At 39.9% G+C, this 15902-nt stretch overlaps 1 protein-coding gene across 1 annotated transcript in view; it reads right to left on the bottom strand.

Annotated features, from left to right (window-relative positions):
* LOC147008646 (protein diaphanous homolog 2-like) overlaps window positions 1–15902 on the bottom strand; it is a 468186-nt gene that overhangs the window by 108698 nt on the left and 343586 nt on the right. The window contains exon 23 of the mRNA XM_085863759.1: window positions 12700–12864. Within this exon, the coding sequence (XP_085719885.1) occupies window positions 12700–12864 (165 nt within the window). The remainder of the gene's footprint in view (window positions 1–12699; window positions 12865–15902) is intronic.

Genomic DNA, 15902 nt, shown 5'->3' with positions numbered 1-15902 from the left:
AACCTCCCTAGGTCACCTCCTCAGATTTTGCTGGAAAAATTCTTAAATGTAGATCTATATGGCTCTACCCACCATGCAAAAGATTAGCTTTCAATTCCTCATAGTTAAAAAAAAATCTATCTCTAGAGGCCTTTGAAATTTGGCCCTAAAAATGCTAAATGTGAAAAACGTATTTTTTTTCAACTTCAGGGGCTTATAATTTTATAATGGACTCCTCAAGAAATTAATATGCAAATATTTACGAATTGGCATCCAAATTTTTCAATTATGGCTTCAGATAACCTCTGGGATGCATATTTCTCTCACTCTATAGGAAGCTAAAAATGGCTTTTGGGCCAAAAAGAGCTAAAATAAGGTGAAACTATAGGAGCCCTCCTGAAAATATGGAACTTAGAATTTTTTCCTCATAACACAGTGATTATAGGGTCATCATCTATCCATAGATATATTTTTGTTGGGATAATACAGTTAGGTGATGAATTATAAAAGTTTTACCATAAGCCCTTGCCTCTGAGGGCTCGAAAATGGACCAATTTTGTCCCCTGGTTTGACCATGTGGCCAGGGGTTTAGGATCTTAATTTTTTTCTAAAGATTGCCTCATATAAGATGTCTACTGACTGAATAATTATATCTAATGCCCATGGCTTCATATTAAAATAAATTCTTATTTACATACACGTTTTTTTATAATTATTCACTTTTTTCATATTAATGAGCTTATAAATCTGAAACTGAACACTCTCGCAAAGTGATACTGCAGATATTAATAAACTTGCACATTAAATTTAAGGATCTGTTATGAGAATGCTTGATAAATGCATATGTTTCTATCTGTAGGAAGTTGAAAATGCCACTTTGACCAAAAATGGTGAATATGCAGGGGGCATTAACAGAGGTTATGTAACAACTTAGATTATTCTTCTCATAAATTAAGAATTATAAGTACATTTTTTATTCAAAAATAAATTCTTGAAATGATAATCCAAACAGATGCTTGGGTTTTAATTTAAAAAAAAACGTCCTACAGTTCTCTATTTGAAGTCATTAGTTATGACATACACCACTAGATGGAGTAATGGTCTGTCACAACACTAGGGGCAGCACAGTCAACCTGTCTGTCTGTTTGTCTGTTTGGAGAACAAAAGGAGAGGAGGAAACAAAGGAAATGGATGCAGAAAACCTGGGCCCAGTGGCACAAGTGTGACAAGTAGATGCACTGTTGGAACCAAATTAGACCAGGAGTGTCACAAGACCTATTATACAAGGAAGGTTGGGCTCAAACAAGCTACTGATTTGGAGAAGAAGTCACAAGAATTAATTTCATGGAGATCAGGAATTACTTTCAGTTCAGAAGACTGTATTTGCCTTCATCATGAGACTGTATACCTTTCCCGGTATGAGTGTCGACAGACCTCCTGTTGTGATCCTTTCCAGTTTCACACGAAAAATGTGCACAGTAAGTCAAATAAAATCTTGTTTCGTAATATCCTCCCTTATGAGTAAATTTATTGCTAAGTACTGGGATCTTTTTTTTAGGATCTGGAGAAATTTGCTTAATTTTCAAAATTTATTTTTGATCTTGATTTTGTTTCAACATTGAATAAATTGACAAATAAAGTCTTGATTTGTTTCTACAATGTGCATCCTTAGCACTAATGTCTAATAAGAAGCATAATTTAGCCTCATGCGCACTCCTGCAAGTTCACCTTGTTTTGTACCAAGTGGGCCAAATTGCCATATTTGGCTTCCTAAAACTAGGAGTATGTGCTTTCTGGAGACATTCTGATGCCACAATCTGAAATTTTGTATACGAGTTTATAAAATTCTGCAGTAACTCTTTCCTGGATAGTTCCATTTAAGATTTGTAAACTTCTGAATAAGAAACAAGTGAAATCCTTCAATACAGCGTGTGTGGTGAAGCAAATGAGTACACTAATGTTAAAATATGCAATTTATGCTTTTTCAGTTGAAAAAACAATGAAAAAGCGTACTTAATATTTGAAATGTAAAAATCTTGTTATTATTGTGATAAGCAACTTTATATACAACAGAAGGAATGAAATTGTTCGATACAGTGTGGCAGGGGACCGCAAAAGAATGATAACATAAGAAGAACTTAGCTTTCAGCATTCGGCGATCGGCACGAAATGCGATTGTGGGCGGAAATGACGTCTTTCGGCGCGAAATGCGATGGTGGGCGGAAATGACGTCTTTTGTTCATTCATACGTACATGAGAGGGGCGCGTTTCTTGGTTTTTTTCCCATCCAGCAATAAATTAAATGGTTTTCACATATATAACACATTAGTTTCACAAATTTCCATTGAAATACTCGGGTATCTCCGTCAATTCTCGCTATTTCCGTCTTGGTTACGCACTGCATCTACCGGACGGCCGTCATTGGCTGTCTTGAGGCACGTGGGGGGGGGGACAGGGGACACCGGAGACGTGGTAGACACCAGGGACATTTCAAAGTCGGTGCAATTGTATACAGCGCACATGCTGTAAAAAGTGAATAATTATAAAAACATGCAAGTAAATAAAAATTTATTTTACGATGAAGCCATGGGCATTAGATAAAATTATTCGGTCAGTAGACACATCTTATATGAGGCAATCTTTCGAAAAACAATGAAGATACTAAACCCCTAGCCACATTGTCAAACCAGGGGACAAAATTGGTCCATTTTAGAGCCCTCGGAGGCAAGGGCTTATGTTAAAACTTTTATAATTCATCACCTAACTGTATTATCCCAGAAAAATGTATCTATGGATAGATAATGACCCTATAATCACTGTGTTATGAGGAAAAAATTCTAAGTTGTTATATATTTTCAGGAGGGCTCCTATAGTTTCACCTTATCTTAGCTTGTTTTGGCCAAAAAGCCATCTTTAGTTTCCTATTGAGTGAGAAATATGCATCCCAGAAGCTATCTCATGCCATAATTGAAAAATTTGGATGCCAATTAGTAAACATTTGCAATATTAGCTTTCTAGAGGAGTCCATTATAAAATTAGAAGCCACTGAATTTGGAATAAAATGCGTTTTCACATTTGGCATTTTTAGGGCAAAATTTCAAAGGTCTCTAGAGATAGATATTTTTTAAACTATGAGGAATTGAAAGCTAATCTTTTGCATGGTGGGTAGAGCCATATAGATCGACATTTAATAATTTTTCCAGCAAAATCGGAGGTGACCTGGGGACCCTTTGGTGAGTTGGCACAGAATGACCCTGAGGACGTGTTCAATACCAGGTTTATTAAAAACTAAAATGGCCACCAGTCTACCATCTTTGATCAGATCACAAAATAAAGTGAGGGGCATGTGTATGCCATCATGTGCTGTGCTTCTGCTAAGTTTGAACAAAATCGGACCATGCATGTCTGATAAATGGTTGGGGACATATTTAAGTAACAAAATGGCCACCAGTTGGCCAGATTAGATGTGATCTCAAAAAAAATGACATGCGTATGTAAGCCATGATTCCATATCTGTGTGTCAAGTTTGAACAACTCGGGTAAATGCATGTCTGAGAAATGGTTGAGGACATGATCAACATTGGGATTTTTTTCCAACTAAAATGGCCACCAGGTGGCCATCTTGGATCTGATTTTGAAAAACAAAATGATGTGCATATGTTAGCCATATGCATATGTCACCATATGTAAGCCGTGATTCTTTATCTGTTTGCAAAGTTTGAACAACATCGATAAATGCATGTCTGAGAAATGGTTGACAATGTGTTCAACATAGTGTTTTTGCAACTAAAATGGCCACCGGTCGGCCATCTTTGATCGCATAGTGAACAAAAATGATGTGCATATGTATACGATCATGTGTTGTCTCTGTGCCAAGTATGAACAAAATCGGTCCATACATGTCAGAAATATGGTTGCGGAAGCACACACGCACACACACAGACACGGAAATAGAGACCAAATCCATAAGCCCCCGTTTCAGACTAAGTCCAACAGGGACGAGAAGAGATATATCTTCTCCCTCTGTGAAAAAGAAAAACACATGTCGAATTTCTGAAGGAGATATAAGGGTTGAAATGCATTTCAAAATGATTTAAATGCTTTTAAAGGAAGAAGAAGCATTTACATTTGATGAAGATTAAATTTGGATACATTGAGAAAAGGGGGAAAAAATTGTAGACCAGGAAGTATAGGCAGAAGGAAATGAAAGTAGAATGATATCGCTATGGAGTGGAAAAATAAAGTTTTTTGTTTGTTTGTTTTGTTTTTTTTTGAAGCGAGGAGGGGAAAAAGGATAATGTCGAGGAGGTTGAAGTAAGATATTTTGGAAGAAGGAAGCAAAACGAGGAACACGGAGACCAATAATTTCACACTTTCTATCTGAGGGGTGACTGATATAGGCCTTGGATAATTCAAAACAAATGTAAGATATAGCGCAAACAACGTACGATCGAACGTGAAATATTGGACAGGATATAACAGCAATACCTGGATGGATATATAACATAAAAATATAACAAATCCGGTTCAGTAAACTTTGCTTCAGTGAGGTGGAAACGGGAGTTGCAGATTCTATCAGCACGTGCAAAAATCCCTGATCCAGAAATGGAGGTTAGTTAGAGCTTAATGAGCGGTTAATTATGCGATAGTTATATCATAATGAGTGTGAGCAGAAGCATTTGTCATCCGCATGAAGCATTAACCAGAATTGTGTGTGTAGTTAGATTCCCTGTCACCCTTTATCCTCTTGTCTTTCTCTTTCTCCATTCGTTTCTAATGTTAAATCCCTCCTTATTTACTTTTATATTTAAATCACACTCGGTCATGGCTGTTCCATGTGTGGACTAGGGAGCCTCGAACATGGGTTTTACAACCATTGCTGTGTTGCGTGTGCTCCCTTGCGCAGCAGGGACATAAACAGCGCATGAGCAAGACAGGGGGGGGAGCACTGGTCTAAATATAAGGCCACAATAGCTGCTCGCATGAGTTAGTAAGATACCAAAATGGGGAAACAGCCAGATCGAGAGATACAGATCATGAGATAGTAAAAGCCTGGTATTGGCTTAGTGGTTAGGTTGGCTGGCTTGGGATCTTAGGATTCTGAGTTTGAGTCCTGTTGGCCACTGAATTAACACCAGGTGGGATTGAATCAGCTTGTCATCCTTCCAAGGTCAGCAAAATGAGTAGCATTGCACTAGTAGAGGGAAACAGCATCAGCGGTATAGTAGTGCCCTGACAAAATGATAGCTACCCGGCAGCCAAGCTGCCATACGCAAGAAGAAGAGGAAGAAGAAGAAGAAGAAGAAGAAGAAGAAGAAGAAGAAGAAGAGGAAGAGGAAGAGGAAGAGGAAGAGGAAGAGGAAGAGGAAGAGGAAGAAGTAGAAGAGATAGTAAGAGATTGAAATTTAAAGAGATACAGCAGGCATTAGCAAACTATCACCTCTTCTCTCCTCACCATGCTAAGACACACAGCCGGGACCATCATATATATATATATATATATATATATATATATATATATATATATATATATATATATATATATATATATCTCTCTCTCTCTCTCTCTCTCTCTCTCTCTCTCTTTCTCTCTCTTTCTCTCTCTTTCTCTCTCTTTCTCTCTCTTTCTCTCTCTTTCTCTCTCTTTCTCTCTCTCTCTCTCTTACAGCCAGGACCATCAAAGGTCTCCTCTTCTCTTCGATTCACAGCCAGGGACTTGCACAGCCCAGAGTGCCCAGCCATAGGCCAGACCCCCTTCCCATCCTCAAGAGAGAGTGAGACATAACCACCAGCACAGCAACTGAAAACCAAGGGCTAGACCAGATTGAAAAAGGTGGCCATGAGCATGACTGCATCATGCCATTGGAGCTTCGGGAAAGACACACACCCATACACCTATGCAACTGTCATTCTCTTTCATCCTGTGTTCCTGACAAGGTCCACTGTGAAAATATATTATACACTGAATTAGATTGGTGTGTTCGTTAATTCTTCAAACCCCAACTCTCTCTGTTCACCCTGTCGATTTGCTGCTGAACATGAGCACATTAAAACCATTCTCTGTGACAATGGCTCCCATGAGCGACTCATCTTTGGGTCCATACAGCGCAAAATTGCCATTTCGTCTGAGGACACTGTATTTGGACCAGAAAAGTATCAGGTTTACCTTAAGCTGCCATCGAAAAGTAAAATCTCTCAAAGGTTTGAACACCAGTATAAACTGGCGGTTTCACATAAAACTCTGTTGTAATGAGAGTGATTTTTACGATCCACAAATTGCTCCCCTCAGTCCAGAAATATGTGGTCCTTACCACAAAACTGAACAATGATATTTATGAATTTCAGTGCTGGTGTGATGCCAGGCACGTAGGTCACACATCCCTCAGACTGGAGGATCGGATCAAGCAACACATTCCAATGGCAATCCGGAACAACTTGAAGATTGGTCGTATACAACCAACCTATGCATGCAAGAACCCTACAAGAATGCCTGCTCAAAAAAGTGATTCGGCCATTGGTCAGCACCAACTGAACAATCCAGAATGTGCCCAGGTCGATCACGCCGAATGGTTCCAGATTGTGGTACTAAAGCACATTTACATGTTCTTGAAGTCACATTTATTCACACATGAGCTCATGTTCTTTGCAAACAAAAAGAGTATGCACAAACAATGCATTTGTGCTGACCTGGATCCATTAAAATGGGAGGTCTCATGTTGCCTCGGTGCCTCAACGCCATGATGTGTATGTTCGTGTCAGTAACAGTCCTAAGAGCCAATCCTCAACTGTCTGAGCAAATAAATTGTTTTCTTTTGCATCTGCATATCCGGTATTCTTGCATGTGGCCTGACGAGCTGCAAGACAAAAAGCTTTGACAATGTCTATTCTTCTTTCAGCAATTTTAAAATCGTGTCTGACCCTGCTATTCATGGGGGATATGTTTCTGGAAAATGTCCCGAATAGTGAATCCGTAAATAGCAGGGCATTGTTTCAATGGAAGAAAGGGGGGATAGGTTCCCGGCAGTTTGTGATTCAAAAGGGGAAAATAAAAAATCCTGCAAAAAAAACTGCAAATACGCCTGCGAAAAACCATGAAAAATTGTAAAAATGAGAAAACAAAAAATGTGAATATGCCCAGAAAAAAACACAAAATACGAAAAACAAATACAACAAAGATACGTGAAGCACAGGGCCACAAATGTATAAGGAGGTCGCATTTTATCAACTGCGAATATGCGAGGTCCACGAATAGCGAATCCGCGAATAGTGGTGTCCGACAGTACTGTATTGATAATAGTGTGAAGATATCCGAGAAACTGTTACAGCCATTTAAGCCTGGCGTCCTGTTATCTGTCTCGTGATTGTATTTTACATTCCGTGACCCAACCCCAGTATTTATTAGCCCCCGTTGGACTTAGTTTGAAATGGGGGCTTACAGATTGGGTCTCGTCCACTCATGCGTCCGTCTGCAGCCATATCTCGGAAACGTATGGACCGAGTTTGTTCAAAGTTGGCAAAAAGACAACAGATGATGGTATCCAAATGCATATCATTTTATTTTGTGATTTGATCAAATATGGCCGACTGGCAGCCATTGTAGTTGTAAAAACCTCATGTGGAACACATCCTCAACCATTTCTTGGACATGCATTTACCAATATTGTTCAAACTTGGCAAACCGATAAAGAATGATGGCTTACATAAGCACGTCATTTTCTTTTGAGATCAGATCTAAGATGGCCGACCAGCAGCCATTTTTTTACTTTTGTTACTTACAAAGTTCATCCTTTCATTCCTCATTTTTCCTACCTCTGCAACAAACTCCCATACTCTCTTTAATCCCACTCTTCCCTCCAGGTCATCAAAACAGCTGTTCACCACCATCTTATGTCTTCCCGTATCAAAAACCATGATCTTATCTACCCTGTGTTAATCCACCCCAAACCCACCTCCTTCAAATTCCCTGCTTTCCAGTAGTGTCCCTGTAGTGTCCATCTTCTTTTCTCCGTGTTCCCCGCCCCATCCTCTCCATTCCACCTCCAAATGTCTCTGTTCCCCAATGTTTTGTGCTTCCTCCTCTGGCCCCTCTTGTCTCTTGCTCCCTTTGTTATATGGTCTGTGTGTTAGCTCTTACACGCGCATCGACAATGTATACAAAAACACCACAAGTGTCCCCAACCATTTCTCAGACATACATGGTCTGTTTTGTTCAAACTTGGCACAAGCACAGTACATGATGGCATACACGTGCAACTCACTTTATTTTTCAATCTAATCAAAGATGGCCGACTGGTAGACTGGCGGCCATTTTAGTTGAAAATAAATATGGCCGAGCCCTTTAACTCCATACAGCAAAATTACAAAAACGATTTGTTAGGGTAAAGACATTTTATGTCTTTTTCTCGTTGTATATTTACTTAACCTGTTTGCTTTTAAATGAGTCACTGTGTATTTTGAGCTATGGTTCCATCATAAGTAAGTTCTCCCCATTGCACCAACCATGCGTGCTGAAATGACCACATGGTGAAATTAGTAAAACAACCACATCGTGTTGGGTTATCCTTATATGCACATCATTTGTCTCTGCTCGGGAGTCTTGAGAAATAATTATCCAGCAGTCGTGTGTCACCCATTAAGGGGATTGAGTCTGTTAGAATATATACAACTTTAAACAATAACAAGAGACAAATAAGGGGGGGGAGAAGGTGATCCACCACATTCATTGCCAGGAGCAATGCTAATGTGCAAGACAGGTGGGTAAAGTTTTCAAGCCCCATTATATTTTTCAATTTCACTTTAAACATCAATCGAAAAAGCTCTTTGAAAGAACGTTTTCTTTTTTTGGAGAAATATTCCGAAAAGATAAGAATCAAAATGGAAAAAAGAATCCACATAAATATAAAGCAAGCTTTTAAAAGTAGTTATAGAAAAGTTTAAAAAAGCAAAAATGTAGTTAAGAATAAAATATAGAATTGAAAAGGCAATTGAAAAGCTGAAGATTTAGAAGGGGTCGGAGGAGGGTGAGAGAGAGAGAGAGAAAGAGAAAGAGAAAGAGAAAGAGAGAGAGAGAGAGAGAGAGAGAGAGAGAGAGAGAGAGAGAGAGAGAGAGAGAGAGAGAGAGAGAGAGAGAGAGAGAGAGAGAGAGAGATAGAGAGATAGAGAGATAGAGAGATAGAGATAGAGAGAGAGAGAGAGAGAGAGAGAGAGAGAGAGAGAGAGAGAGAGAGAGAGAGAGAGAGAGAGAGAGAGAGAGAGAGAGAGAGAGAGAGAGAGAGAGAGAGAGAGAGAGAGAGAGAGACAGAGAGAGAGAGAGAGAAGGGGGGGGCTGGGAGGGGGGTGGTGATGTGACCAACAAACTATAGTTTTCATCTGTGAAATTAAATAAATAAAAAAACAGCTCAACCAAAACAAAATACCAAGCATATGAAATACAACATCACATTTTACAAAAAGAAAAAAAACATTTAACAATGCAGAACTTTGTAAGGGTATAAAAACTGCAGATCTGAGAATATGAATGGTCTATATTAAATCAGATCTGCCTGTAGACTTGCAAACTCATGCACTCACTCACTCGCCAACACAAGGACTGATTACAATGGCCTCGCCATCCTTTTAGAAAGGGGCATGGCTAACAAAACCTCCAACATGCAGTCTAACATCTCAAAATGATGGACACTATTTTGAAGCACAAACTATCATATTTTCTAAAAATGATACTTATGAATGTATGAATAAGAATTGATATTTATGAAACAAACATTATTATTCTGAGTTATTTGGTTTCCCCTAAATGGTGGAAATATATTGGTGTGTTTGTATGAATATCATTTTGGAGAGACAGAGTGAGAATGTGAGATTTTGACGTAAAATATCCCATGGTGTCTTTCACAAAACGGAGGCATGTTATCACGAACACACTGAGTAAATTACAAGTTCCTGCCCCCTTCAGTCAAACAACATGCTGGGCCAACCGATCTTTCAAACAAGTGGACCAATTTTTTTCTCCGGCCGACCCCACAAGAAGGTATAACTAACTAATTGGGGAGACTAAAGCAATGAGTAGTAGAGTCTTGTCATGCATGATGTATGTCGCACAATATATTTTCGTAATTTCACTTCCCAAACCCAGATATCTTTTGGATCCATATTATTTCCACTTGGAATTTGTTGATACACTTTCAATTGCAGACAAGATAAAGAAAGTCTGCACTCCTGCCGACAAAGATTCCCACCATTGTGTGTTTTTAACGACGCCAGAGATATTCAAATACAACTGCAGGCCGCTTGAAAGAAAAAGTACGATTTCAAATGAACGTTTTTACCTGAAAATCACAAATTCAAACTCTACTGCTCCAAAACATGCATAGAAATGAAGTTTGAGTTGATCATACTCAGGAAAGTCATTACAGAGAAGAAACCCTTGGCATGTGCAAAAGCCTTGTACTCAGTCTCCTGACATTTTCAGTGGCATTCTTGTTGGCATCTAATTACTGAAAACAAAGCACTATGAGGTAAAGAGAGTGAAAAGCACAGCCTAATTGAATATGGTGGTGATCGAGTTGAAGGATGTGATGGGTGACTTTGGTTGAATATAACTTCGGTTTTTCAGAGAATTACAAAAAAAAATACAATATTCAACTTTCAGGTAGCTGTTAATGGTCCCAATCCAAGAGCTCATTGACAAATTCGTTAGATGAGAATAAACAAAACACTAAATATGTGGAAAGTTAGTTTCTCGATGCAATTATTTCATTTTTCTTCAATATTACTCACATACACACGAAATGTTAACATGCTCGTAGCCTGATGTTAGAAGGATAATAATTAATTCGGTTTATCCTCTAAAAGTATTCCTTATTAAGTGGGATATCCTCAAATTTTCCAAAGTCACAATCACAGCTTCCAAATATTTCATTGGAATACCAAATGGTTTGTGGGCATTTACATTTAAATATGCAAAGATTGGGAAGGGTGTGGGCAGAGGCAAGGAGAAGTATTTTCAGAAAAACAAAAAAATCTGAAAAGGAAAGGGAGAATTTGGAGTAAAAAAAAAAGGGATGGGTTCGAGCCATTGATTCATTATGTATGCAAAAAGGAATAATTTTCATGATTCCACCAAATGCTTTCTCATATGCCCCATACATGACCCTTCTGTCTCCTGACTCCCATCACCTACCACCCCAAATTTTATTTCCTCCATTTTTTTCTCTCCCTCTTACCAACTCTTTTCACTCTGCAGTGTCTCTTCTCAATGAAAGTTTCTGAATTTATATGCGAACCTCCACCCCACCTCTTTACTCTACCTTTCTTTGCAAGTACAAAATAAAAGTGAGAACAAACTAACTCTTAAGAGTTTTCTTTTTGTTTTGTTAGATGATCAAAGGCTCATGGTGGAGCTGACACACGCGCGTACACACACACACACACACACACACACACACACACACACACACACACACACACACACACACACACACAACCACACAAACACACACACACACGCACACACGCACACACACACACACACACACACACACACACACACACACACACACACACACACCATGACTATTCGATGAGACAAATGCAGCCACTGAGCAACCTGGGTAAGTTCCAAGTTACTGCCATCTTCAGTCAACTCTGGGTGGTGGTGACATGACAACAATGGCGTCGCCTTTCTCACCGCACTCAGCCGGGATTTTCCTGAGGAGGAATTTCCTTCTTCCCATAGATGCCAACCTATGGGGATTGTCCATGCTCTTGTCCTTTTAAATGCCAAGTGTCAAGCAAGGGAGCCGCACATACCATTTTTATAAAGTTTTGGTATGACTCAGCTGGGGTTTCGACCACCGACCTCCCAGACTTGGAGTTGGTACTCTAACCATTACATCACCGAGTCTGGTTAAATGGTACAAACCATTAATTTATTAAGGAGGAGGATGAGGAGCAAAAAAAGGATGTTGGAGAAGAGGGTAGTAATGGGGAAGAAGAAAAATGGAAGCGAGGGTATGTAAGGTGCATGTAAAGGTAAGGATGTGTTAAAGAGGAAGTTTGAAAATCTCAACCATTTTTTTCTAGATGTAGATGGCCACTGAAACAAATATGAGAATCATGATGTCACCGTATTGTGCACAAAGTGTCCACTTTGTTAACATTAAAACATACCATCCATGTTATGTAGGATAACGAGGCAGCACGAGGCATCATTGGTGGCTGCAAATATGAGTGTATAAGACCCGTATCCATAAGACCATATTCATAATGACCATAGATCTGAGCTGCCTCCGTTTTGGGAAATTTACAGCTCTGGACACTGGATTGCCTGGCACCATATTTAATCATGCAAAGTGTGTGCCTACTACTTTCACAACCACAAAAGCGACAATGTAGATCGTGTTCTCCCTGTACTAAACTTCAACGACCAAAGGTGAATTGACAGAGTGGTTATTTTCCCTCCGATTCACACACATAACTCACAGAAACATGTGTAGTACATCGACTGATGTCCAAGGGAATTGGCACCAATTGCTGCGTTTCCATAAATTTACCAGGAAGCAACATGGCATTTAAAATCTAAATTTGCCTGGAGATCCTTTAATGGAATATCTCATGGCATATAATCCCAAAGTAATTCAAATTGTTAAGCTCCTCTGCTGTACAAGATGTATGAGGTTATTATGAAACCTATGATGAGTCAGAAGGAAATTACAAGCTTACCAGGAACATGGAGTGGAAGGCACTGAGGTCTCCAAAAAACTCTTCAACTTGAATTTTCTTGGGGTCGAAGACAAAGTACTCTCCAAGCTCATCGTACTGCTTCTCCATGCTCTTATGCATGAGTGCCAGTTTTGCGTGCTGGTCTTTGGCATACTGCACAAAACTCTGCAAGGTAGAAACGCAAAGCGAGAAAGAGTATTATCAAAGAAAATGTGCAAACTTAACTTATTACTTCACGTTATGACTGAGCAAATATAAATAAATTTAAACGTTGGTGCTTTTGCTACTTGGTTCCAGAATGAAATTCAAAGAGTTGGGTCAATCAAGTCATGAAAGCCCTGCAAATACATAAAATTGGATCTGTACATATTCAAGAGTGTTAAATGTGCAGTTTTAAGTTTGTTTAACGAGGATAAAACATTGAAACCGACGACTAATTTTATTACATCAGTGGCTTCATATTTTAATAGGCTTTATATACCATTAGTGTGAGATAGTCCATGTTTGGCGTGAGGTGTGTAAATTTAGCAGTGCCCTTCGGGAGGTGCGAGTGCCAGGATTATGGATATATATTGAGGTAAGAAAGAACAAATGCCCTTTATCTGCATTCCAATTAAGTCAAAAATGTGTTTAATAGATTTCCACAAATGAAGGTGTGCATCAAAGTGATCGGCTCATTTATTCATGTGTAATTATACCACGACAGATCCTAAGTGATTTACCATACCAGAAATGTTCCACTGGGAAGTAAGTACTCCCTCTTCAGATCCTTATCCAGTCTCATCACTGAAGTACAAGTTGAAATGGAACTCATCAGAAAATATAAGAACAGCCCACCCGATTTATAGCCATAATGATGACATGGGTATCATGCCAGTCTTGCTTCATTGGGTCTTGATTCGGAAAATGATAGTCCCTGGGAATCACCCTCCTCTCATGAGATTTTAATTTTGTGGAATGCCTTGTTTTTGAGTGCCTCAAGAGGAACAGGGTGGGAGGCAGGAGCAACTAACCCAGAATAGGGAGCCAACCTTCATAAGCACTCCACCTCCCAACTTTTTTCCTTCCTGAGAGCTTGCTTCTGTATCCATCTTGTCCACACGTCCCTGCCCCCCCTCCCCCCCCACACACACATCATTCTTACTCGGCAACCCTTGTTTGTCCGCCTCTGTCTATTTTGTGCATCGGCTCTGCTGGTCGTGTTTCCCCCTCTCTTTCTGTTGTTCCTTTTGTTCAGTTGTGTACTGATACATTCTGTGTTCCAGCTCTTCTCCGAGCCTTGGCTCTGTATACAAAAAAAACTCCATGTCGCTGTGGATCATAGTCTTGTACACAGTGATGAGCTCGGTTGGGCTCAAGAATGCCTTAGCACTATGCAGAATAATGAGACAGTGAGATGGTGGTACACTGCTTGCATGAAACCCTGGAATAAAGCATGGGACAGCACAGCCTCTGGAATACAGTTCAACACATGGGGAAAGTGAGGCACAAAATAGTTGAGGTGTGTAGTTAGCCTGGATTTTGGGTTACTGGTAGAACACATCTTGGATTTTTTGGGAAGGGTCAGAGGAACGAAAGAGCAGAGGGAGTAATATCAGAGAAGAGGTGGTAAATAACAGAAAGGCAGTGGATATGCTTGAGATGCGCGATTAGTATACCTTCTGCTTCAGAAAATTCCAATGATATTGAGAGCTTTGACAACAGATACTGGGGCCCCAGAACATCGGGGAGAGCAGTACTCCATGGAGCTGCAAAGGCTTTATCGATTGAGTCGTTCCAATTCTCCAAAGAAAGACTTGGGACACCGAAGGATGCCGAGTCTGCAGCAGACTTTGTAGGCCAGTTTGGCTGTATGGGTGCCCCAGGAGAGGTCAGAGCTGAAGGAGTTCAAGAGATTGACACTGATGTAGAAACATGTCAATGGAAATATTCCTAACTTTTGAGTGTGGTGTGGAAGAATATCAATAATAGTTTCCCCTTCGGTGGAATGAATACAAAAATAATTTTGCACAACTTTTGATCACCGGTTATCACACTGAGACCAAATTTGGGAGAAACACTGGTTCTTCTTCTTCTTCTTCTTCCTTTCTTGGTATGCAGCACAAGTCGTAGCATTGGCTGAGGGCGTGGCTGTGCCAATGATGCAATACCCTCTGTTGGTTAGGACAGGAATTTGGAATTTGATCATTGTGCTGGCGATAGCTCACCCACACTTCACGAAGGACACTACGGATTCTTCAACATCCACCAACGGATGTCAGCAAACAGGACGCCCATTAAAAGTACATCCGGGGGACAGCACACACATTGATGAATCACTCTGCCCGTGAAACACCGGGGTGACAGTTTATAGCTGGGTCTGGATGTAAACCCAGGCGAGACAGCTTGGAGGCGAGTGTGAGTACCTTTAGGCCATCCTGTCTGCCCAAACAAGTGGTGATCTGTAGCAATGAATATATCCGACTACAGCCATTCGACATGAAGTGATAATATAATATTAAGATGAATTTTGCATCGAATCAGAAAACCATTCACCAGACAGCATCACTAGAGGCCGCGTGTCACGGTGAGTGCATTCCGTCCAACTTTGTAGGATTTATAAAACATACGAAAAATTCATAGAAAAAAATCATGAGCTCCTGGATGGATGTACTGCATATTATACAGACTTTCAATATGTCATCTTCTCTATTGTAGGTTTTAATTTTAACAAGGGCAAAAAATGTATGCTGAGAGGAAAAAACAAAAATTCCCATCCATTGTGCCGATTTTTTTTTTCACACACATGATTTACAATCCTGCAGGTTCATTTATGTCGTGAATAAAAACTGACAATTGTCTCTGTGGTATTGTGAGCGAAGGATGGTTTGACGTCAGCAGGTTTTGCAACATTGCGCTTTTCAGGTGGCAAAAAGGACAGTGAGCAAGTTCATCACTCATCCAGAGCCCTCAATCAGATAAATGTAGAGAAGTAGTCTCCAACTATCCAGGCAGATCGGTGCAGTTAAAGGTCCAACGCAATATTAGTCTCTCATAAATATTACGAGCTGCCATGTTTGAACTCCCTTCAAACATAAATAAATCATTTTCTACCGATGAAAAAGTGCACGTCAAGTGGAAACCACAAAGGTTGGATTCAGGATATACATCTGGATTGATGATCAGGTCATTTCACACAATGTCGCCCCCTTAGCCCTCCCCAA

The sequence above is a fragment of the Eptatretus burgeri genome, chromosome 18 (assembly GCF_056783735.1).
Source record: "Eptatretus burgeri isolate ZD-2024b chromosome 18, Ebu_testis_v1, whole genome shotgun sequence".
Taxonomy (NCBI): domain Eukaryota; kingdom Metazoa; phylum Chordata; class Myxini; order Myxiniformes; family Myxinidae; genus Eptatretus; species Eptatretus burgeri.
The sequence above is the reverse complement of the archived record's forward strand: the minus strand, read 5'-3'. Positions and strand labels throughout refer to the sequence as shown.